This window comes from Aptenodytes patagonicus, chromosome 5 (assembly GCF_965638725.1).
Source record: "Aptenodytes patagonicus chromosome 5, bAptPat1.pri.cur, whole genome shotgun sequence".
NCBI classification, from domain to species: Eukaryota; Metazoa; Chordata; class Aves; order Sphenisciformes; family Spheniscidae; genus Aptenodytes; species Aptenodytes patagonicus.
In genome coordinates this window covers 13,993,855-14,017,293 of record NC_134953.1, presented here as the reverse complement: position 1 = coordinate 14,017,293, position 23,439 = coordinate 13,993,855, and the positions used below count along the sequence as shown (strand labels likewise).

At 40.4% G+C, this 23,439-nt stretch overlaps 1 protein-coding gene across 1 annotated transcript in view; it reads right to left on the bottom strand.

Annotated features, from left to right (window-relative positions):
• HECTD2 (HECT domain E3 ubiquitin protein ligase 2) overlaps positions 1–17,835 on the bottom strand; it is a 41,492-nt gene extending 23,657 nt beyond the window's left edge. The window contains exons 1-7 of the mRNA XM_076338747.1: positions 17,614–17,835; positions 12,149–12,278; positions 6,200–6,338; positions 3,605–3,707; positions 2,613–2,702; positions 1,944–2,008; positions 838–883 (exon numbers count right to left, since the gene is read on the bottom strand). Of these exons, the coding sequence (XP_076194862.1) occupies positions 838–883; positions 1,944–2,008; positions 2,613–2,702; positions 3,605–3,707; positions 6,200–6,338; positions 12,149–12,278; positions 17,614–17,835 (795 nt within the window). The remainder of the gene's footprint in view (positions 1–837; positions 884–1,943; positions 2,009–2,612; positions 2,703–3,604; positions 3,708–6,199; positions 6,339–12,148; positions 12,279–17,613) is intronic.
• Positions 17,836–23,439: the final 5,604 nt, after the last annotated feature.

The following is a 23,439-nucleotide window of genomic DNA, read 5'->3' as shown; positions in this document are numbered from 1 at the left end:
TCATTTACTGTGTAGCACATAAATTACACTCCTCTGGGTGATGTGCTTTCCATCTCAGTAATAAGGAGTCTCACAGCTCCTGTCTTCCCGCACATCAATCCAAACTTCTTTTCTCTCATACGTATGAGTTCACACATTCCCACTTTTCAGCAGGATATATTCCTTATAATTCACAGCTCGTATACCACCCCAGAGAATAAAACTATTGTCTCAAAAAATTAAATTACCATCTGATCTTCCCAAATAACAGCAGAAACCTCTCCTTGTGTGGAGAGGTGTTATCTACACTGGCAAAATTTAAAGGGGAAATTGGCTACAAATGCAAATCAACTACAGTAGCAAAGGTAATAGGTTAACACAAACAGAAATCAGACAATGTAGCCTGTCAGATAGACTGGAGAGAGTCTGCTGGATAAAATGCAACACTGGAGAAAGTTACAGCAATATCAAAAAGTGCATATACTGAAACTTTCTGGAAAGGTCAAAGTTACAGCATACCAGTAAAGCAGATCTGGGAATAAGGAAGAAATAAGAACAAATAGCCTGCTAAAACATTTGTTCTTTCAACCCACAAAATGATAGGAAACAATTACATGTCTAACTGTTAGTTCATAGTTTTAATCTATGCAATCTTTCCCCATCAACTATCTTCCATTAAGCTCCCATTCCCATCATGCACACCCTACACTTCTTCCATATTTTAATACATTCTTATAACAGGAAATTAAATGTGAAGTATCTCAGCTATACAGAGTATCTTGTTTGCATAGTATACTGGTTTATAGATTATAAGTTAAGCAGACATATACTTAAATAAAAATACTGTATTGTTCTTACCTGTAAAAGTATACAGTATGCTCTAAGATCATCTTTTGTTCGTGGCCTATGAATGAATGAAATAATAAGCAGAACCATATGTATACATCGTATACACACATTAAGAGTCATGAAATCACACACCCTACGATTTAACTTTGCTTTGCCAATACATGTCGAATACCATATTTAAGGATCTTCACTGCTCTCAGAAATTGAAAAGGACACTTAAAGATTCTGACTGCTCTCTAAAGGCAGTAGCATCTGCCTTTTGTGGCATAACACAAGAGAGAAGGCAAAAAAAAAGTCAGAATTGAAGAGTAAGAGGTGTTCCAAAGAGGTAGTCCATGCTGTTGTCTATCTCAGGTGACACCACAGAAGAGTTTATTTGCCCCACCTTAAATATTTCCTGCCAGAATTCTCCATACACTTCTACCACTGCAGCCTCTGTACTTCTTGCTGTTTTTCTGCTTCAAGGCTTTTAGATAACCACAAACACACATGCAGCAACAGCGCAGAAAAGGTAGTATAAGGTGGAGAAAGGAATAGCCAAGGGCTGGGTCACAGGTGAGTCACAACAAGGCGCTGTCTCTTGCTGTATTTTTTTGTGAATCAAACTATGCATTCTCACTTCTATTACTTCTTGCTAAAATGTTGTCATCTCCAAACCTCCTGCCTTTGGGCTATCCCTTTCTGCATCCAGCACTGCCCTTTCTATGCCATTGCCACACATGAATGGTATTGTGAAGTAAACTTCGGATCAAGGAATTAACTAGGTTAAAACATGTTAGTTGCTGTTGGGGGTGTGCGGGGAGAATATGATTTACTCTAAAAAAAAATTTACTCCTTAATTCGTCTCACAGTTCAGGTGCCCGAAAGATTGCCCTGGAAACAAGCAGCTGAGATTTTGTGGGGAAATGTATGGCTGGGTCTGGGTCTGCCTCTCAGAGGTTCAGTGTCAGCTTACAGAGTTGAAGATATATTTCAGCAGGTTTGCCTGCCAAATGGAGACAAGTTGTGTAAGTTGTATCAGAACATTTTCTTTCTTTGGCTAAAACAATAAAGACAAAAAGCGTATCAGTTGTAAGTGCTGGCACAGCACTAATGCAAACACTTGTTATAATTACCCTTTCCATTCTTGTAGCAGACCATTAATTATTCCTTTTAGGACTGACTTCTGAACATCTTGAGGCTATGGAAAAAGGAGAGGAAAAATCATATCTGATGTAATTATACACATTCTATACAAGATATTGTACGAACGAGCAAGTTTGTTTTGCTTGCTATTCAAGCCAGCTAAGAAATCTTTGTGTTACGATGCTGAGCTCCTAAGCATCTTTCCTCACAGACTATTAGCTGAGGCCTGGAGTTGTGCCAATGGTGGCTTTCAACACTTTAAACAACTTTAAAACTGTAAATATAATTTCTAAGTTACTCCCATCCTTTGTTTACTAGGCACAGTACCTACTTTTTGCTACCCCCATCCTCACATTTTCCTTATTGCCCACCATGCAGTGTCCCATCACAGTCACGTCATATCTTGCAAGCGGTCTTTGAGATCTACCACAGTATAAACTGTGCATTACTAGTAGCAAAAATTTCCTCCTCTTTCACTAGAGCAGTTTTCATGATTCTATGGCAGTTCTCATGGGACCATTTTAAGTATGTTTTGAGAGATTCTTCAGAAATCGTGCCTATCTGAGAAAAACTTTTGATATAAATTGCTTCTTAGCATATTTCTTTGCTGAAATAATTGTTACAATGTTTTAAAACATGAATTCTTTTCTTCTACTTACAGTATTTAATAAGGCATCATAGACAACATTCACAAATTTTGCATTGATTCCAGAGTCCTCAATGGTATTAAATGGAGAATTGGTATCTTTCTGTAAGTTAGATAATACATGAAGTATTTTGGTTTTGAAATGTTTTGAATATTTTAGCTGTCTTTGAAAACAAAAGTTTAACAGCAAGTTTAAACAAAACACATACAGATATAACTATTTATTTTCCTTATCAAAACACAAGAATCTAAGTTGCTTTTATTAATATGTGAAAACTGAGGCTAAACAATATTAATCTTACACAATGGCACTATACACATAACTCCACTACCTCGTCGTTCTATTTTTAAAATGTAAGAGGGTTTCAAATAATGAGTTACATCAATTTTCCATCTTTCATCTTTGTTGTCGATCCATCATAATTTTGTTGCTCGTCTGATAAGCATTCAATATTTATTAAGTGACTAAGAGTCACATGTTATTTTGTCTAGGTTCAGGCCCTACTGTCCATATTAAATATCATAAGCACATTTTGCTCTGTAACAGGCAGGAAATATTAATTTAGCATGAATTCAGAAAGTTTTCACACGCAAATATGATCTTTCCCAAGGAAAACTGAGTAGAACAGCTATACTACCTGAGCCCATATCACATGTTTTTTTAGGGACAGGGAATTTCTGTTTCCAGATTTGCCTGGGCCTTCGTATTAGCTCACGTTTTTAAACTGTAGTTTGTGTAGAAAGTATCTACGCAGTCATAGTGTCACAAAACAAACTACATACTGGAATTTTAAAGCTCCACATACACTTGAAATACAGTTGCTTAAACTGGAATCAATAAATCAATGCAATAACAGATTGTCTACCAAAGGCAGGTGAGAACATGATAAAACGATCTTAGTGGCCTTGAGTAACTAGCTGCAAGCCTTTAACTGATGTTTTTGTAAACATGTTGAAGATACAAAGCACTGTAAGTACTAAATAGCATTATGAATTATTTTCTACCTTAAATGCAGCATTTATCTCCAGGAAAGAATCAAATGTTGTAGAATAAAAATCATGTACAGCTTTCCAATCTCCTGATGACTTAGCCTTTTCCACATCATCCCTAGAAAGAATATATTAAAATATTGGTAATATAAGGGTTCAGTCTTCCCAACCACTTAGACTTTAGACTGCACTGTAACTCTAAGCTTTCCTCACTAAGCACACTTAGAAGACAGACAAGTATAATATCAGTATCTTTCTAACAGCTTCCTTGTCATTTTAAGATCATAGTATTACAAGAGAACAAAAGCATAGTTTGTGTTTGATACATCTGAGCAATGTCTCTTATTCAGAATGTTAATTCATGGTGTCACAGTTCAGTATGTTAAGACAAATAATTAGCAGAACAGAATTACGCTGAAGATACACTGACATGATAAAATTTCTGAGACTAATTTAAGTATGCAGGCTCCTAAACTAGTCAAATTCATTATCATTTGTACAAAATTTTATTTCTCTTCAAGTTTTTCAAATAAAACTTAATCTTTATATGCAGCTGTACACATTCCTCAAGGGCACAACAAAATCTACGGATTTACTCTTAAAGTTCTTTTAAGTATTGGACCTTAAAGCAAGTATCTGTATATGAAATTTTGTATAACATCATACATCTAAAAACAAACAAACAAAAACCCCAACCAACCTTTGAAGCAGAATTTTATTTTGGCTATCTACAATGCTGGTGATGGAAATCCCAGTTTGCTCCCCCCCCCAGTTAATTTCTTTGTACTAGATATTCAAAAAGTTATCAGTGGGACATACAAAAAATGCTAATGAGTTTTTAATACTTTACTTGAAAGAATAAAATTCTTGATAATTACATAATTAGGTAGCAGTCAATAGATACAAACAAAAGTCTGAATTATGGAAAAAATTTCAGCTCTTCAGATCACCTGAATAGCAACAAAGGATCACCTCTTGTCAAATTCTCTTTTATACCTGTTTCCTCTTCCACCCAATACACACACAGACTAATCAAAAAGCATTCCTTTTCCTCACTGAATGCACAAAATTTCAAACACAGAAAAGAGCAATGAAGAATATATGCTCATATGCCTCTTGGAACAACTGTGATTTTTTTATTTTTTTCCCCATCTGTTTGGAAGGAAAAAAAAAACACAACCAAAAAAACCCATGACGAATCGGGCTTCTTCCTAGGAATACTTCTCCCCATTTCCTGACCAAGATTATCCTACTGTAACACACTCAAGGATATTACAGCAGCATAAAGCTGCTCTGTGGGTGCTAAGGCAAAAAAAAAAAAAAAAAAAAAAAAAAAAAAAAGCGCCACACTTTCAATGAATTAGTAAATACCCCTCTAAGAACACATCCACCCTCAAGAAACAGTCTGCCAATATATGCTCACATATTGCAGACAGAACCCCCTAGTGTAGACATACCTTATGCCATTAGTTTTTCAACAAAGTTATGCCATTTTCTCAAATGGCAGTGTCAACATCATAATTTTTGGGAACATAGCTACGTTAAGTAGAGAAAAAACATTCTCTATTGCCTTGTGCCCACAGCGAACCAAGCAAAGCCAGCAAAACTTTGCGGTGTAGACCTGACATTAGGGAAACACATTTAAAAACAATTTAGGTGGTTTCCCTGGGGACTTCTCCTAGCCTAGCTAAGCTGATCAAACATCATGTACCGAGTATCATAACAGTGCTGGAAGAAATCTAATGCAGATACAGTTTTGATTAAGGGTCTGTACTGATCTGGAAAAACGGAACTGGAACACATGACACTATTTCATATCGATTCTACTTTCCTTCTAGCTAAATCAGTGTTACGGGGCAGCAGCATAAATATTGTCTGCGCAGACTCTTTAATCTTAAAACTCTTTTTACTTAGACAAACTTAAAGCATAGCACCTCTCATAGAGAAGTGCTAGAAGAGCTTACGCTTACACTGCTTAAAATTGTGGTCACATAAGCAGCAAGTATACATGAAAAAAGAAATAAGTTTTTGCCATAAAACTAATATTGAAAATTAAAGCTCTCTAACTTAATGCATTAAGAAAGGTCATCTGTACTTTTAGCCAAAGTTAGAAATAGTGCAGTCCATGTGATCACTGCTCCAGGTCCTCAGATATGATGTTATACATTTAAGTGTCTGATGTACAGTGTTTCACACAAGACTGAGAATGCCCAGTACTTCAACGGACAGGACACACCATAATTGGCAGTACAAAAAAAACCCCTAAGATTGAAAGGGATTTTCCAGCCTACATTAAGCCATACATATTTTTTTCCAAAACTAAACATCCACTGAATGTCAGGAACTTAATTTCTATCTCTGAAGTACAAGCTTTGCCATTTCTTGAACAGAACAACACTTCAAGCCAGACACAGTATTTTGATAATTTTCACAGTAACAGAGTTATCAGTCCCACCATCACAACCAGACTAACAACTACTACTACTACTAGTCAGTCTTACTGAACTGTTCTCTTATTTGAGATTAACAAAATCACATGTGTGAATTAGGACAAAACAAAGAAAGTCCAAAGAAAGAAAGTACACTTCTAGAAACACCAGTGTAACTTACTGAAAATCTTTCACAGTTTTGGTTCGGATGGGAAGGGAAGGTTCAGGAGGAATTGGTGCTTTCAGTTCTTGGGGTAGTGTATCTATAGAGATGCGCTGCTTTTGTCGTACATCGAGGCAAATAGGTGGTAGGTCTCTCACTTATTAAAAAAACCCAAACAAAAACCCAATAAATACAATGCAATCAAATAAATAACAAACAGTTAGCTAGTAAAATATAGATATATAGAAACTAGGAAAAAAAAAAAACCAAAACCAAAACTCACACTGTCTGTTTCTACGTCTTTAAACCCCTACCCATCCAAGTACTTTTCTTACCATGTACTCATCCCAGACAGGATGGAAACTTCCACTAATTGAAGGGAAATAAAACCCTATAAACAAAAACTGGGTCTTGAGTTTGTAACCAAGTCTTTGTGAACACAGTGCTTCCTTCTGCCAATAGAGGGAGAAAATTGGCCAGTCTGTCTCCTATCTAAGGCTTTCTGAAAGACCGGAGTCTCTACTATTTTATAAATGAACTGCTGGACAAAGTTGCAAACAAGTTATTTGTCCATTACAAAAACAAAGAAAACCAAGACAGATTTTCACAATTGAATTGCTGGCATACTGCTGACAAAAAAAAAAAAAAAAGCTGGTGATCTTTATTCCAACTCATTATTAGGGGAAATAGCAAAATATTGTACTTACATAAGATGCACTGGTATTTCATCAGTAATAACACACTGGTATACATGCAGCAGCATTCACATCACACAAGAAAACCTCAAGCTCATATAAAATTTCATTTTTAGAAAAGCGCTGCAGAATTTTCATTAAGTCTATTTGTAGCTGTAGATGCTCAACCTTCTGAACGTTAAGCCAAGTGCCAACCACACCAAAGTCCAACCATTTTCTGACATACAAGGACAAGTCTTCAGTCAGTTTTTCTACACTGCGATATATAATTTTAGCTAGAGCTGACTGTGGATCATCTACACTCTCCTAAAAGAACCTCTCCAAAATTAAATGGCAAATGCAAGTTTTCCCATCTTGCAGAGAATTACTGTTGAAATGGTAGCATCTTTAAACATTTTTTTCCAATAAATTTGGCTGCCTATTCTAAGTACAAATAGCAGTGCTTTATATTTGATTTGAGAACATTGTATAGGGTTTACGTGGCAAGATTTTGGCAGCAGGGGGGCTGCAGGGGTGGCCTCTCTGAGAGGAGAGACGGGGCTGCCTCTATGTCAGACACAGCCAGCTCCAAAACAGACCCACCACTGGTCAAAGCTGAGCCCGTGGGTGATGCTGGTAGTGCCTCTGTGACAAAATATTTAAGAAAGGGTAAAAAACACTGCACAGCAGCTGAGAGAGAGAGGAGGGATTAAAAAGAAAGAGAAACCACCCTTCAGACACCCAGGTCAGTGGAGAAGGAGGGGGGAGGAGGTGCTCCAGGTACTGGAGCAAAGATTCCCCTGCAGCCCGTGGAGAAGACCATGGTGAAGCAGGTTGTCCCCCTGCAGCCCATGGAGGACCACAGTGGAGCAGATACCCACCCTGCAGCCCATGGAGAGCCCGTGCCTGAGCAGGCTGCTGGTAGGAACTGTGGCCCATGGGGGATCCACACCGGAGCAGTCTGTTCCTAAAGGACTGTACCCTGTGGAAAGGGCCCACAAAGGAGCAGTTCTTGAAGAACTGCAACTCATGGGAAGGACCCATGTTGGAGAAGTTTCTGAAAGACTGTATCCCGTGGGAGAGACCCCAGGCTGGAGCAGGGGAACAGCATGAAGAGGAAGGAGTAGCAGAAATGGAGTTTCATGAGCTGACTGCAACCCCCATTCCTCACCCCCCTGAGCCGCTTGGGGGAAAGGAGGTAGAAGAGTAGGGAATGAAGGAGTGAAGTTGAGCCTGGGAAGAAGGGGCAGCAGGGGGAAGATGTTTTGAGTTTTGCTTTTGTTTTGTTTAATTGGCAATAAATTAATATCCTCAAGTCAAGTCTGTTTTGCCTGTAATGGTAATTGGGAAGTGGACTCCCTGTCTTTATCTCAAGCCATGAACTGTTTCATCTGTTTCATCTTATTTTCTCCCACCAAAAACATGAAAAAAAATATTCCAATGCCGTATACACAAACATCCATTTTACTGACAGTGTCTTCTCAAATATCCTTAAAATGCTTTTTTAGTCTGATTTATACTGCATGTTCTTAAAAGCATTTATATGAATTATAATGTATGTTTGGGATAAAAGACACTGTATAAAATAAAAGTGTCCTCAAAAGTCAAACATATTAAACCACAATCCTCTATGAATTATCTCAAGAACCCTCTAAGCCTTTTCGCTACAATGCCAAGAGTTGCTGTTTTTTAAAATTAACTAAACATCAAAGTAGTATCACTACTCAGCTGCCTACTCCATTTATCACAGCAGGGAAATACTTGCTAACAAAATCCCCAAAACCCAAAGGCAGATTCTTTTCACTCATGCTAATGACAGAGACACTGTCATTGTGACTTAACTCAGTCACCATTCATCAGATGATAATAGATCAGAGCTGCCCTCAATCCCCTGAGTATGGCATTGATTATAGATAAACCTTGCCCACAGCTGGAATTTAAAGCTATTTAAAGAGAAGAGTAGTAATTTAAAAAACAAAGTGGACACATAGATACTAAATTAATTCAAGCCAAGGTGCCAAACAATCCTGCCATGCAAGCGCTCTGCTATTGCACATCATTCTCTGAAAGCAGGATGGACTGACTTAAAAGAAACTATGTCTTATTTTTATACTCTGAAGAAGACAAGTCATTTTAATTTAGCTCTCATTCTGTCTTCTCAATTTTAAATGGATTAAACATTGAATTATAACCAGCTGAATACACTGAAATGAGGAAAATATTCTCTCTGCATCTGCAGAAGAGACAGCTGCTGACAGAAGCTGTTTCTCATTTCAGTAAATTGAGGCTGCAGGTGCTAAGCTGGTAACTTGCACCCTGTCAGTGATGCCATTTTCTTTGAAATATACGCAGCTTAAATTAGATATACTAAATCTGAGTTTTAATAATAAGTTTAATAAATACTGTCAACTTCAGTATGTTTTGCCATAATTCAAGTTTATTTGTAAATAGATTTATTTGCTCATCTGACATTCAGAAATATTAATTAAGATCTGTCACTTGAGTTCCATTGAAGAGAAACTTGAAACTTTATGTATTGAGTTGATAAGAAGCAATAACACAATGTTACAAGACAAGAAAAAGCAATCATTTCTGGCTGTTTGCCCAGTTACATCATGTAAAGAGACTCAGCAATGCATGACTGCTTAGGGAATGATGAAAAACTTTGAGGAAGAAAATCTCATTGATACAAAGCAGAATTGACTACTACAAGGAAATTTAAGGTGAATGAATTTAGAACAGCAGGTATTTTCATGGTGACCAACACAGCAGATGAAAATTTTCAAAGTAGGTAAAGCAAACAAATCTTACTTGTATTTGTGACATTATAAAAGAACTAGAACAATCTAGGCCCTACATAGATCTCATACCAAATCATTGTTGCATTAGAAGACTTGTAATATAAGTTCAATCTCTGTGGCAGCTATATAGCAAACAAACATCACCCTAGCTTTCATGCTGTATTTACCAGCATTACCTTTTCCATGCTTTTGTTTTGCAATGAAATTAACATTCTTTGAACTCAAGCCTTAAGCGTTACCAGTATATGTGCATATATACACACACATTCAGAGAGATAGCACATGTGTAAATAAACTGAAAAAACCCCACCAAGCATCATTCCTGAATTCCAGAATAGTGAAAGCATTTTTAACCGAGAAGTTTGTTTTAATGATTATTTTTTCCATAGAATACACATACCTCCTCAAAAAACGTTGAGTGCACCTTGGACTGGTTTTATATAGGCAGGTTACCCTGATCCTGAAATTACCAGGATATCTGCTCAATTTTACCCATTGAGCTCAATTTCAAGAATATATCCTTGACTATAATAAATATTGCCATGCATTAATGTGGTGAAAATTAACAGCTCAGTACTTATGAAGCAGTAATTACAATGTGGACAGTATCATGTGCAGCAACAACTGAGGGCACTTCAAGAGAGAGAGGTGTTTAGAGTTTACCATTATCAGATACAAGAAAAGGGGGGAGGGCGGATTTCTTCTGTTTAGTGAAATGAATTCTGCAAAAGGGTACTGTATTTTTCACATTGCTTGGCCCAATACTAGATTTAATTTTACTTTGTCCTAAATTTTATTAAGCAGCAGGCTTTCTTATCATAACATAAGATTATATTAAGAAACTATTCAGACAGAAGCTGGACAGGAAACAATTAAGGCTTAAATAATGAAAGACAGTAGCTTGGAGTCTATGAATCAACTGCATGCATGTTTCTGTTAAAAAGGCTAGCAGCTGAGTATTAACATTGACAAGAGTTCACTTTTAGCTTCTGAGGAAAATAACATTATCCAAGAAAGGCAAAACATTTTATTTCTCTGAGGACTTTCCAACAATATTGCAATTGTTTACATGCAATTCACATACGGAGACTTTTCTTTAAAAATATATAGGTGAGAGCAATGGCCACCTGAAGGTTGTTCTTCCAGCTTTGTTAGCTCGCCCTTACAGCACTTTGTAAGAATCAGCAGAGCTCTGACATGCTTTGCAGCATCTTCTTTTTGCCTCACCCCAAGTATTGCCCTCAAGAACACCTCTTCTACCTCAACTCCGGTAAGTTATGCAGCAGTGGGAGAATTCTTCACTGGCCATCTCCAGCCACCTTGGTTTCCTTTGTGTAGTACAAAGTGACTTGAGCAAAGTACGAAAACTTGTCCGAGCTGTCATTTACACATAATTGCCTTCTGTGTTTCAGTGATTGCCCTTTTTTTTTTTTTAAATAGAAAGCACCTCCTTACTCTGTAAAAAAAAATTGCTTTAAAAAAAAAAAAAAGTCTTGCATTGACTTTTACTTTTGCAGTACAGCTAGCAAGGATACAAAGATTATTTTAGCAAGGATCCAATCCTGCAAGGTATAAGCCACCTTTTTCTGCACAGCTTTGAAACTGACAATACCTGTCCATAGTTTTGTTCCAAACTCACACTACTGAGATCTCCTAATTAATGCAGTGTCTTTCTAGCCTCGAATTCATTGAGTGCTGTAAAGACTTAGAGAACCACAGAATAATAAGGCTGAGAGGCACCTGCTCAGAGGCAAGATCAGTACAAACCTGACAAATGTTTGTACAGCCTTTTATCAAAAGTCCCAAATTACTGAAATTCCATATCCTAGCCCAAAAATCTAATAAAAATTTCAGGTCTAACCACAATGTCATCTCATCAGGCTTCACGATTCTAGCCTACCATACTGAGTATACAGCTCCAGTTTCTCTTTTCATCAATTATCGTTACCTCATCATACCACAACCACCTCCCTTCTCACCTTTAAAGCTCTTCAGAACTTACCAATCTTTGCCTGTGATTTTTATTTTGTGTCATCACTGGCCTTCACCTTCACTGAAAAACAGCAACTCTCAGCAACTGTCTCTCTTAAAAGCCCTATGCTTGCCTCATCCCTGCCATCCTTCAGATGGCGACAGAAAAGTCTTCTCCACAAAGTTCTGACACAATTTCTAGAGAAACTGCCATCTGACTGAAGTTAGACAAACAGTATCTGCAGATGGCCTACTGAATCTGTAACTGTCTTTAAAACTTCAGATGATTATTTCATCATCCAGGTCTATTTCTTTTTCTTATCCAACTTGTGTCTATGACATAACCTCTATAGAGGATGGACTATCATATATTTCACTGCCTGTACAATGTACGGCACAGCATAATTCAATGAAATCTAGATTTCTAGATTTTCTGGCACTACCACAATACAAATATTGGCAGAACACTGAGCACCTTCTCAAATTGGTAACTAAGTAACACAGGGCTTTTATTCTCTTACCATTTTTGATGTTGGGTATAACAAGTTGCGTAGGCGAATTTCTGTTTCCGATGCCTTCTTTCTTTTGGTTGATAGTTGTGATGAAATTGCTGAAAGTGGAAAACTGATTTTTGGCTCCTCTCTCCAACCCCTGTAATTAAGATGACAGCATCTTATAAAGGGCTAATACATTACTGTAAGAGTAATCTTACTCATGAGCTATTACACAGAATACTTAAATATCTTTTATCTTGAAATCAGATTGGTAATAACTAAATAAGACATAAATAATGATTCTGCAAGTTTGTTTCAAATTGAATCAGGAGAGATACCATAAAATTCCTTTCCATTACATTCAAAAACTCAATTTGCAGGATATGAAGATATCCTTAGATTACTGTGAGGAAAACACAATATGATTAGAATGCTTTCAACAATATTCTAACTTTCTGTATCCTAATTGCTAACTATTTTTATATTCCTCACTACATCCAGCTCAGTTTAAACAGATGAAAGTGTCACACATACTCCTTTTTCCAAATAACCCTAATATACTGAAAGTAGTTTAGACAAATTTCCCAAGACTTGAAACGTGGGGCCAAAAATTCTATGTGAGCTAACCTGCCTAACCTGCTAATAAAATTTAAATACTGGCTGAGTAAAAACCCCAGTGATTCAAAGTCATCAGCATCAGCTGCCACTGAAGAAAGGCTAGCCAACAAACATTTGTTAACACTGTGTTAAAAAAACCTGCTTGAGTACCTGTATGTGCTGCCACCAAGGAGTCTGCACAAGCCTTTGCTAAGAAATGTTGAGTGCTAATGTGTTTTAACAGTGAACAGAAGTGAAATCACACAACAGAGTTCCAAAGGATTGTGCTAATCGGTCTGTTTGACACTGAGTGCTATTAGATATAGTTATTTACTCTGGAGAATTTGCAAAGCATAGGTGGGTTAAGGGGCTTGCCCAAGACGACAGAAGTCCCATGATGGAGATTTTAATTTCCATCTCAGCTCCAAGTCATCAGTTGATATCAGGCAAAGGTAGATCAACTCAAAAAATTATACACACTCTCCCTGCACATCATGATTTTCAGCCTCACATTAACCTAAAGATTTATTTGCTTGATATCTGGTATCTGCGCTCTCAGTTAGAAAGAAAATGTTTTCATGCAAATCAAAACTGTAATTCCCCAAACGACAATAAAAATTCTAGAATAATTAACGTAATATCCTATCAATTTTTTTAAACCCATACATTTCCCTTTCCCCTTAAGAGTTGTAAATTTGGACTAAGACATGCAGCCAGAGTTCTGAGGAAAGCACTTCACTTCCACCACAACATCCTGAAATACCACCAGGAGGGTAATAACACAGCCCATAAACCTGCCATGCCGCAGTGTACGCAAGCTGGTACACTGCCAGGAATTTTAAATAACTGTGGCACAAACAGCCATTTTTCCATGGCTTATAACTCAGCAAATTATAAATTTGAACAATCAGCAGGACTTCTGCCTTTAAAAATACCAAGTTTCAATTTCTAGCTCCAAATTCCTTGTATGCAACAAACATTCAAAAATAAAATGTAATTACCACTGTAATTGTCACATTAACTTTTACTTCTATTCTATAACCTTTGAAATACCATTAAGATGCTTCTTAAAAATCACCTCGCACATGACTGGAGAAAAACAGACCCTGAACAAACATGGCAAGACATGATTGACTGAAAGAGGACTTTTAAACAAATCCAGATCTGAGGGAAATCTGCTGTGTCACAAAATGTATGCTCTAGCTAGAAAACCTCTGGAGCTTGGACTAGTCTAATTATGATTAATAGGGAATAGATAATCATAGATAATTGAGAAGAGGAGCTTTTATGAAACAGACTATTGTGACAGCCTTTTTGACTGACTCAGCTTTCTAGGTTTTACTTCAGCCATGCCACTGAAGTAGTATAGTTGGACAGTTATTTAAAAAGATTCTTCTTAATGCCACCTCCCTCAGCAGTGACCAGAAAGAACAAAAATTGCACGTGCTATTTAACTCCATCATCCTGCTCCAAGTGCAGTTCCAACAATATTAAACAAACGTATGGACAAAGGCTTTACTGGAAAGCCCTGGAGGAATACTGGGAAACTACATGCTCATTAATGAGGATCTCTGACATCTCCTGGGAGACTAATCTAGGACAAGTGTACAGCACCATGTCATACTTACAAAATTTTGTAGGAGGTCAGTGAGCCTCTAGAGCCTAAGACTCTACACACATACTGCCATCAGAAAACTGAACCCCCAGATAAAGAATGAGGATGCTTAAAGGGAGTAAGTACATCAAAGCAATCTTTAATCCTCTTTTTTAAGAGTATATTAATAATTCAAAACTCTGCTGGCTTCTTAGTGGAAGTTTTCCAAAGCATTAAGCCCTCCATAAGATTGGAGAGGTACTAGCATTATACTTCATAATACTTCATAAATCTATGCTTTCCGTCATTGAAGTTAAATTAGATGGTGAAAAGAAGTCAAACTGTTTGCAAAGAGCACATACAGAGCGCTTTCTGGGAAGAGGCAAAAGACCATCTAGAAGAGTTTCTTGAAAATCCTACTCTTTAGCCCTGACACAACTCACTCGAGACCCGTATGTATGTGGCAAGCAAAGACCAGTGAGGAGTAAAAGGTTTTCTTCCCTGTGCAAGAAGACATGGAGGACAGATTACCTAAAGGCAGCTGTCAATGCAACAGCCTAGTCAAGAAGTAGGATTTTCCCTTCCATTCATATCTTGAAAGGTGTAACATAGGACTGGTTTAGCTTTACAGAAGCCTCTACTTGTTTCTGCTTACTAGGGGGCAAGTTATTTAGCTTCCCACAAGTCTCTTCAGAATCTGAATACTGACCTCCAAACCATCACCTCTTATGCATTATTTCTAATCACCGTTTGGCCCATAAGAAAAGCCTGAACTCCTTGCAGCAGCATGTTAATTTATTCATGGACTAATTTAATCTCCACAACTTTCCTTAGAAATAAAAGCAAAAAAAAAAAAGTAACCATTCTTCCACAATTCCACATGGCCCTTGGCTAGGAAAAGCCACGGTATGAATGACAATAGCAATAGTCACATAATCCCTTTATTCCAACTTGAAGCCAGCTTAAACTCGAGGTGAGACATCTTTCATGCACATGCTCTTAGGAGAAAAAGGATACCACGGTTATCTATTGACTTACTAAAATTCTGACCTTTTCCACAGCTATTGCGGAAAATGGAAACTGTTTAAAGGATGTGTCACACCTTCACGTTGCCTTCGAGGAAGCTCTAGTCATGCCACATCAGTTGCACAAATCTATGGTGGGTCTTTAGTGCACTGAAGAAAATGTCAATTACACAAAACCTGGGGAGATGTTCTGAGACAAGGATATCTGAGGCTCACTTCATATAAAGGCAAGGTATAGTATCTATTTCACCATAGTCATCATATGATGGCTATAAACTTAGAAATAACAGGCAGAGAGAGTAAATAGGAAAATTAAGGTTATCTGGAGTATCACTGTATTTGTATCAGGCATGTATTTTTAAAGGAAGGGAATTCTAATGGGGGAAAAAACCCATGGATAAGCAAAGATATATATTTTTTTTTTTAAAAGACAATAATTTCCCCTTTTGTCATCACATCATATTACAAACTTTTCCCCAGTTTAATGAGGAGGAAGCTGATGAGGACATACTTCTCTCTTTAAAAGTGTTTGAGAGGATTTGATTAAGTAACACTCATTTTTTGATGTTCAATCAGAGCTTTTAATACAAGAACTTGTATTAAAATCATGCTATATATGATGAATCTCACAACATACTTCATGAAGCCCTGGATTTAGATGTGTAGGTTGGTCACAACTAGGGCTTAGCAGACCAACAGTCCAATACCTTCTTTACAGCAACTCATAAAGGTCTTGCAAAAAGCATACCTGCATTCCCCATTTGGTATATTTGGATCAAAAACTGCATTCTGTTACAAACAGAGAAATCCAGGGCTATGGAAGTATCTATTACATCTGTCCACAAAACTCTCTCTGTAACATACTATTAAAACCCATATGCAGCTCTTTGTAAATTCAAAATCCCACTTGGGCATTTGACAAGCGATCACACCTAACTGGATCTGAGCTCCTCTGTAGCAGGTCAACTTAGGCAACTTATGCCTGTGGGCAGCAGTTCAGAGGTACATGAAGGATGTCCAGCTACAAGCAAGTTCTCCTGATTCTTAAAGCAGTGGGAATTTTACCTGGCTGCCGAGTTGCACACGTTTTTCATTAGCTGAGCTAAGCCTGACACGTTTTAGACCAGCACTTGTATCTTTATTCTAAGGGACTGGCACTTGCCATTCAAAGTCTGAAGCGGAGATTTTCAAAGGTACAAGTAACTCCTGGGCACTTGTCCATTACAGACTTCTCGCACCAAATCTGTATTTGAATCACAAGAACAAACACATTCTTCCACATTCAGACAGATTCACAAGGCTGAAAGTCTTTCAGAAGATTGGAACATTGTAGGCAAAACACAAAATTGGCAGAATTGCTCCAAGGAGTTTGCAGTTTGCCTACGATTACTTCATTTAACATTACAATTATTTCACGACAATCATAAACATTAGATGCTCAATCTTTTAAACTCAAGTTATGTAAAACGATAAGTTCTAGCAAGTCAGGTACTTATCAGAACTATTGAATTAAAATCTCATAACTGTATTACTACAGGATTGGCAAAATTTTTGCCCTGTTGTTGGACTGAAGTAAGTTACAGCAAGCTTTATTTAATGTTGAGCTATGCAAGATATTCAACTCATGCCAGGAAAATTTTATGTTTCATAATATTGTATGGTCAGCAGAAAGAAAATCTTAACTCCAGTAAAATTAAAAATCTCAAACAAGGTTTCTAAAATGAAATTATTCTGGCAAATATCTTTCTCACAGTTTTTTACCCGTGTTAACTCATTCATCAATTATCAAAGTGTTTTGTCATCTTTGCTTCAACACAATGTAAAAACCAGAAAAGACCTTTTAAGAGAAAGTTAAAAATACAAAAGTATTTTCCAGCTAGCTCTCTCGCTATTAAGTGCTGAAACCCTCCACCCCCGAAAACCTTTAACGAACATTCACAATGCTGCAAACCCTCAGTCATGACTAACCCAAAAGAGCAGACCGCTGTAAAATGTTAAAGAACTATAAGTAGACGGAGAATTTATAGCTTCATTATGTCACTGCTTACAGATGCACTTGTTATTTTTAAGAAACTTGAATGAAAGCCACTCAACGGAAAAGAACATGAAAGAAAACGAACATGATGCTCCCCCACCACCACGAATAAAGCGGCAAACAGAGCAAATGACAGCGGGGACGGCAAAGACGGTCCCGCTCCCCGGGGCCGGGGCCCGGCGGGAGGCAGCCCGGGCACTGACGGGTCGCTCGGCCCCGCCGGGGACCGCAGGAGACCTACCCCGGCAGCCGCGCTGGATGCCGACGGGATGGGCGGCAGTTTCTCTCGCTCCTTTTCTTTCTCCCCTTCTTCCTCCTCTTCTTCCTCATCCTCGCCGCCCTCCTCGGCTGACGGGGACGCCGCGCTGCCCTGGTTCAGCTCCGCGCCCGGCGGGAGCCCCGCGCCGGGTCCGGTGGGGAGGTCGGCGGCAGCCGTGGCCGCCGGCGGGCTCTGCAGCGACATGGCCCCGCTCCCGGCCGCCCCGCGCCTCTCTCCTCACGGCAGCCCCTCAGCTCCCGCCGGCACCCCAGGCCCCGCGCCCTCTTCTCCTCCTCCCTCCCGCTGCCCCCGAGCCCCTCCGAGGAGCCCCTCCGAGGAGCCCCCGCGGGCACCCCCAGCGCCGCCGCTCTGCTCCGCTCCGCTCCGCGCGGGGCCGCCGCGACAATGCAGCAGCCGGGCTGCTCCCGGGCGCTCAGACACCCCCGCACGGCGGGGCGGAGCGCGGCCCTGCCGCCCCCGCCGCGGCCCCGGCGAGGAGGGGGAGTGCGGGACGCAGCGGAGCGGAGGCGGCCGGCGCCGCCGGACCCCGCTACCCTTGCGCCCTCTCAGCCACCGCGCCACCTACAGACCGCGGGCAGGAAGAGGGTCCGCGGCCGCCATGTTGTTTATAGGCGGCTCATAGAAACGCGCTTGGCGACCGCGGGCGCCGCGCGGGGGCAGCGGAGGACACGGCTACGGAAACTCCGTAGCGCAGGAAAAGCCGCGGTGCCGGCCAGGCGGCGCCGGGCGTACGGGAATCGGGGCTGTCCCCCGCGCTCTGCGCAGCCGCGCTGGCGAAGGGCGAGCGCTGCGCAGCGGCCGCGCCCCCGCAGGGGCAACGCTGGCCGAGTGGAAGGACTGGGGGACACCGCCGGGCCCCGGGGGTGGCGGGGGCGGCCTGAACACCCACTTCCCGCATCCCCGTGAAGCATTGCTTCCGCCGGCCGGGATCCCCCGCCTCCCAGCGAAGTCGTCCCCCCCCGCGTCCCCCGCGAGCGGCGAGCGGCCTCCTGCCGGGCCGCGGGGGACAGGCCGGGCCGGGGGCATGGCAACGAGTAGTAAAGTATAAAACGAGTAATAAATATAAAACTGCGGTGAAGGGACCTCGGGGCGGGTACCGGCACGGCGCTCCGGCTCTTCCGTCACACCGGGCCGGTGCTGCGTATTGCACCGCTGGCAGGGACTGTGCTGTTAGTGGCACCTCTCGCACTGCCCTGTCACCTCACGGTACCTTCATCACGGCTTCAAGTCACACTCTTACGAGGAAAATACAGAAATGAAGTGTAAAAGCTTAGTGCTGTCTCTCTTTCACCAGCAAAGCCAGAGCGGTGCCAGGGCCTGTGCGATGGCAGGTCTTGGCCCTTCGTTTGGACAGGTCTCGGGAGGCCTGAGGTAATACCTGCTGTCAGAGCCTCTGTGTGGTAGCCCGGGCTTGCTGAAGCTTTGCTGTAATAATATTAAAAAAAATATTCAGAAGACGTGCTATGTTGAACTGGTTGCAATAAAACATCTAGACTAGATGTAATACAGCATTTGTCTGTGGGGTACTGACCTACCACTTGGCTCGGTATGCAGAAGGAATGGGAGTTCTTGGGCGTGTGAGGGGTGCCATGTTTGTGTACGCTAAGCTACATAAAATTTAAGCCCTTCAAACCGTTAGCTGCCAGACAAAACAAGTTGCTTTCAGACCACTTTTGTGTCTGGAGAAGAGTTCCCCTCCCAGCTTCAGGATCAAAGGAGTGTGAATAGCGACCACTTGAAACAAATCTTCAAAATTGTTTTTCAGATGGAGGTAAACCACGTGATAGTTTTTCTCAGCATTGGCATTACACAAGTAGCTCTTGCAGGTTGGAGCTGTGGTAAAGATCTCTGTAAGCTGCATAAAAGCAAGGGCATAATAGGTACGGCAGTGTTAATATAACACATTGAAAAATGCTTTCCCTTTTTGAAGGAACTGGCAGACCTGGAGTTTATTAGGTTTCATTAAGAAATCGCTTTGTCTCCTTACCAAGTTAAATATGAGAGCTGGTTTTCCAAAAAGTTGACTCCTCACTGTGCTTACCTCTCAGTTGCTCTCAGTGGTTTGCATGAATAAGTGGCCTGCTGCACTTAAACAAAGCCCCCCAAACACTCACTCATCTTTTTCCTTTCTGTGTCAAGAAATAACATAATGATAGTAATTGCAACAACTGCAGTACAAGCAGCTATACACCCAGTGGCAGTCCCCAACTGGAAGTAATTGGCACAGCTGTTTTGTGGAGCTGTGCCAACTTGAAACATGGAAGGATCTGCTCCCTTGAGCCTGCAGAGAGAGATAAAGCAAAGGGAAATAGAAATGTAGGAAGGCAAGTATACAAATGTATTCATAATGCTTTTTTTTCAATTCCATTGAGCTATAAAGATGTATTTCAAAAACACTGAAACAGCCTTCTACCAAGATTATTTCACAAAAACCTAATGCAACATCAAAGACATAAATTTTTACTATCCATACTGCCCTGTGCTATTTGAAGCTGAAGTGTTCTGTTGAACTAAATTAATTCAGGTGACTATTTTGACCCATGACAATTATGAAAATAGGCACAAAAGTACTGTTAAAAAAATTTCTTCCTATTTTTATAAGAGAGTAAAAGGACCACATACTGAAGGAGAAGCAAATGCATTTTCCTACTTCTAACAAAGGTAACATACATCTGGTGCCTAGGGTTTGTAACTAAAAGTATTTCAATATAATTCATAGATCCACAAGGCAGTCAAAGATGTAACCACAGCTGGGAAAGGCATGTCTAAACTGGCTTTCAATTTGCTAGCACGTATGGATGCTAGCTGGGTGCAGCAGTGCTGCATGTGATGAGGCAATGCATGTAAACCCTGCAATTGTTTGTTGCCAAAGTGATAAACCAGGGTAGCGGGCAATGGAGCAGTCAGAAAACAGGATAAAGATAGTCTGTCTTCTAACAGACAAGATTTGTGGGATATACAACGTACGAAATTTTGCAAAACTAAACAGAGGTATGCAACTGCCATTTTACAAGACTTCACAAATTTGTTGGCCAGATGGCCTGGGAGCCTTGACAAAGGGCCATGCACACTCAATGCCTTTATTTTGAAAGTGTTTGCAGGCTTTTTGTTTGGATCACCTTTCATAATATTTCCAGTTCTTTCTTTGAGGCTGATAATGCTTTTGCTTACCTCGGTGGTTGCTTTTCCATCCTCAACTGTTAATTATGTTCCCTCCTTTTTCCTTCCAAAGACCCTTTCCTTGATTTTTTTAATCTCTTCTGAGCTGCTTAGAAATCTTAAATCGCATGGTGCCAGCTACTTCACAGTATTTTTTGGTGAGTGGGGGAAAGGTAAAGTTCAATCAAAAACTGTTGCTCATGCCAAGTACATCCTGCCCGGGCCTACACATTCACCCTGGCTCCTGGATGAGTTTGCAGCCTGTGCTGGACCCCACGCTGGCATGCCACGCTGCTGGCTCAGATAAGCATACGTACACTGCAGTAACACCCCTGAATGACTACGGGGGGGACACAGGCAGTACGTGACCCTGAACGTATTTTCTTGTGCTTACGGGAGAACAATCCTGCCTTAGCAGGGTGTTGATCCTTTCAACCAGAAGACAACGACCTTCTTGACAACTTATTTTAAAATTCTTCACAAATATATTTCTTCTACCCAAAGAGTTTGAGTTGTCAGGAAGGGGAAAAAGTCAACGGCACATCTCTGTGCAATGACGTGGCCAGGCACAGACCGCCACTAGGAATGACAGATGGAAACAAACCAAATGCTAACATTTGTTCACGAATGATTAGTAAATGCTTACAAGTAATAGATAGACTCGCGGAGACTGGCATTTGGGAGTGATGCAAAAATGAAAAAAATAAAAAGGGCTAAATTCCCTGGCCAGTATTTTCATGACAAATAATTGAGTGTACCTCACATGTTCCTCTGCAATCAGAAGTCACAATGCAGCCATGGCCAAAATCAGCCCTGGTTTAATTCAGTAACATTAGGGGTGGTTTTGGCCCATTATGGGTTTTTCCCTGGCCCTCAAATGCTTTACTAGTATTTGCAATCAAAGAGTATCAAAGATCCCTAGTGCAAACTGGCATTTCAGGAATTGAAGTGGTCTGTGTCCTTTAGAAAAGGTAGGCTGAATTTCCTGTTCAGTTGGTGATACACTCTCATCACACAGCTATACTGTGTCTCTCTCTTTCATTGAGTAGTACTGTTTCTTTCTTTTCACACTGTTTGAAGATCTCGTACACTTCCCAGTACCATTTAACAGATGTGTGCTTTGTGAGATGGACCCTGAGCGGGCACAAGGGGAAGCACAGGATGGCTGAAACATCAAAAGGGGAAGCAAAGGCTGGAGACAACCCATTTCCTCTCTATGGGAGTAGGAGAGAGATAAATGTTGGGAGTTTTCCAACACAACAGGTTTTCGGCAAAACATTTCGGTTTCAACAGAAAGACCTGGTTCCTTGAAATGGAAATGTTTTACAAAGAAGCATCTTTTTCGGTGACCTTTTAGCGAACTCAGGCAAGATGCCACCGAAATCCACCTATTACTCTACCGACTCAGTTGGAGAGCTCACCACACTTGCCATGTGAATCATCAAAATCGGAGACTGCATGACTTCTGGACTCCCCGGCCAGCTAACTCCCGAGCTGCTCTACCCTCCTGTGCCACCTGCCCACATCACCCATTAGGGAAGATGGAAGTTCATGTCTGCCCACAAGTCATGACTGTTCTGAGACTGCACAGCCTCAGAGCTTGTAAGGGATGACCCCAGGCTCGTCTGACCTCCCCTACTGGCAGCCATCTGTTTCCCTTGAAGTTGGACTAAGGTATACATTTGGGGTATTTTGTCCTAAAGAATCCAAATGATTGTGAATCCATCTGCCATTGCTGACAAGCTAGTCCAATGGTGTTTATTATTCTTGCTGGGAATAGGAAATTATGTCAAACTTGAGCTTGTCTTACTCTATCTTTCAGTCCCTGGATCATATGCCTTCATCCGCGAGAGAGAAAAGCTCCCTCTTTTCCAGGAGCACATGTGCAAGGTGCACTCAAACTCTCCTGAGCTAAGTCCACGTTATTTCCCCTATGACTAGATGAACTAATCTGTAGCTCTCACTTACCCTTTGGCTGTCTTCCAATACTTGGAAAGCCCCATTTTTTAAAGAGTTTATAAACATTTAGAAAAGTGGTGCAAAGCAGCTAATTCATCTGAGGCACTTACATACAAGTTACCCAGATGTTGTTTTGTCTTGGCAGATACTCAATTATATCTTTCTCTTTGGCAAATGGTAAACTTTTGATTGAAGGTATATCATCAGATGGAATGCATCCTGCTTAGGCATTCCTAGTACAGAGAAGGAAGAGGTAATCAGCAGTTTTGTCTCATCTGCATCATTACATTTGCATTTTGGGTTCCTTGTCATCACTGACTGGTGCAATGCAACATCTGTACCAGCTGACTGTAAAAGGCTCATGGACACTGGTGCTTAGGCAACAGCTGATTCTTTATGTTAGTGATTCTTTTTTGTCTGCCCAAATAAGCTGAATATTATATTACCCCTTGCCATGGAACAGGACCTTTGGGTTGAAAGAACTCATTAGCCTCTATTTTAGAAACACTGTGACTATTTTAGTGATGTCCAGAGTGAGTTATCTGTGATAACACAGTGTATGCAAACACTAGAGGAGAGACACGGCAAGAGAAAAATTCACAAAGTGAAGAGAATGAACTTAGTGACCACGCAACTTTTACTAAGGTTTCCATTTCTTCTCTCCAGAAA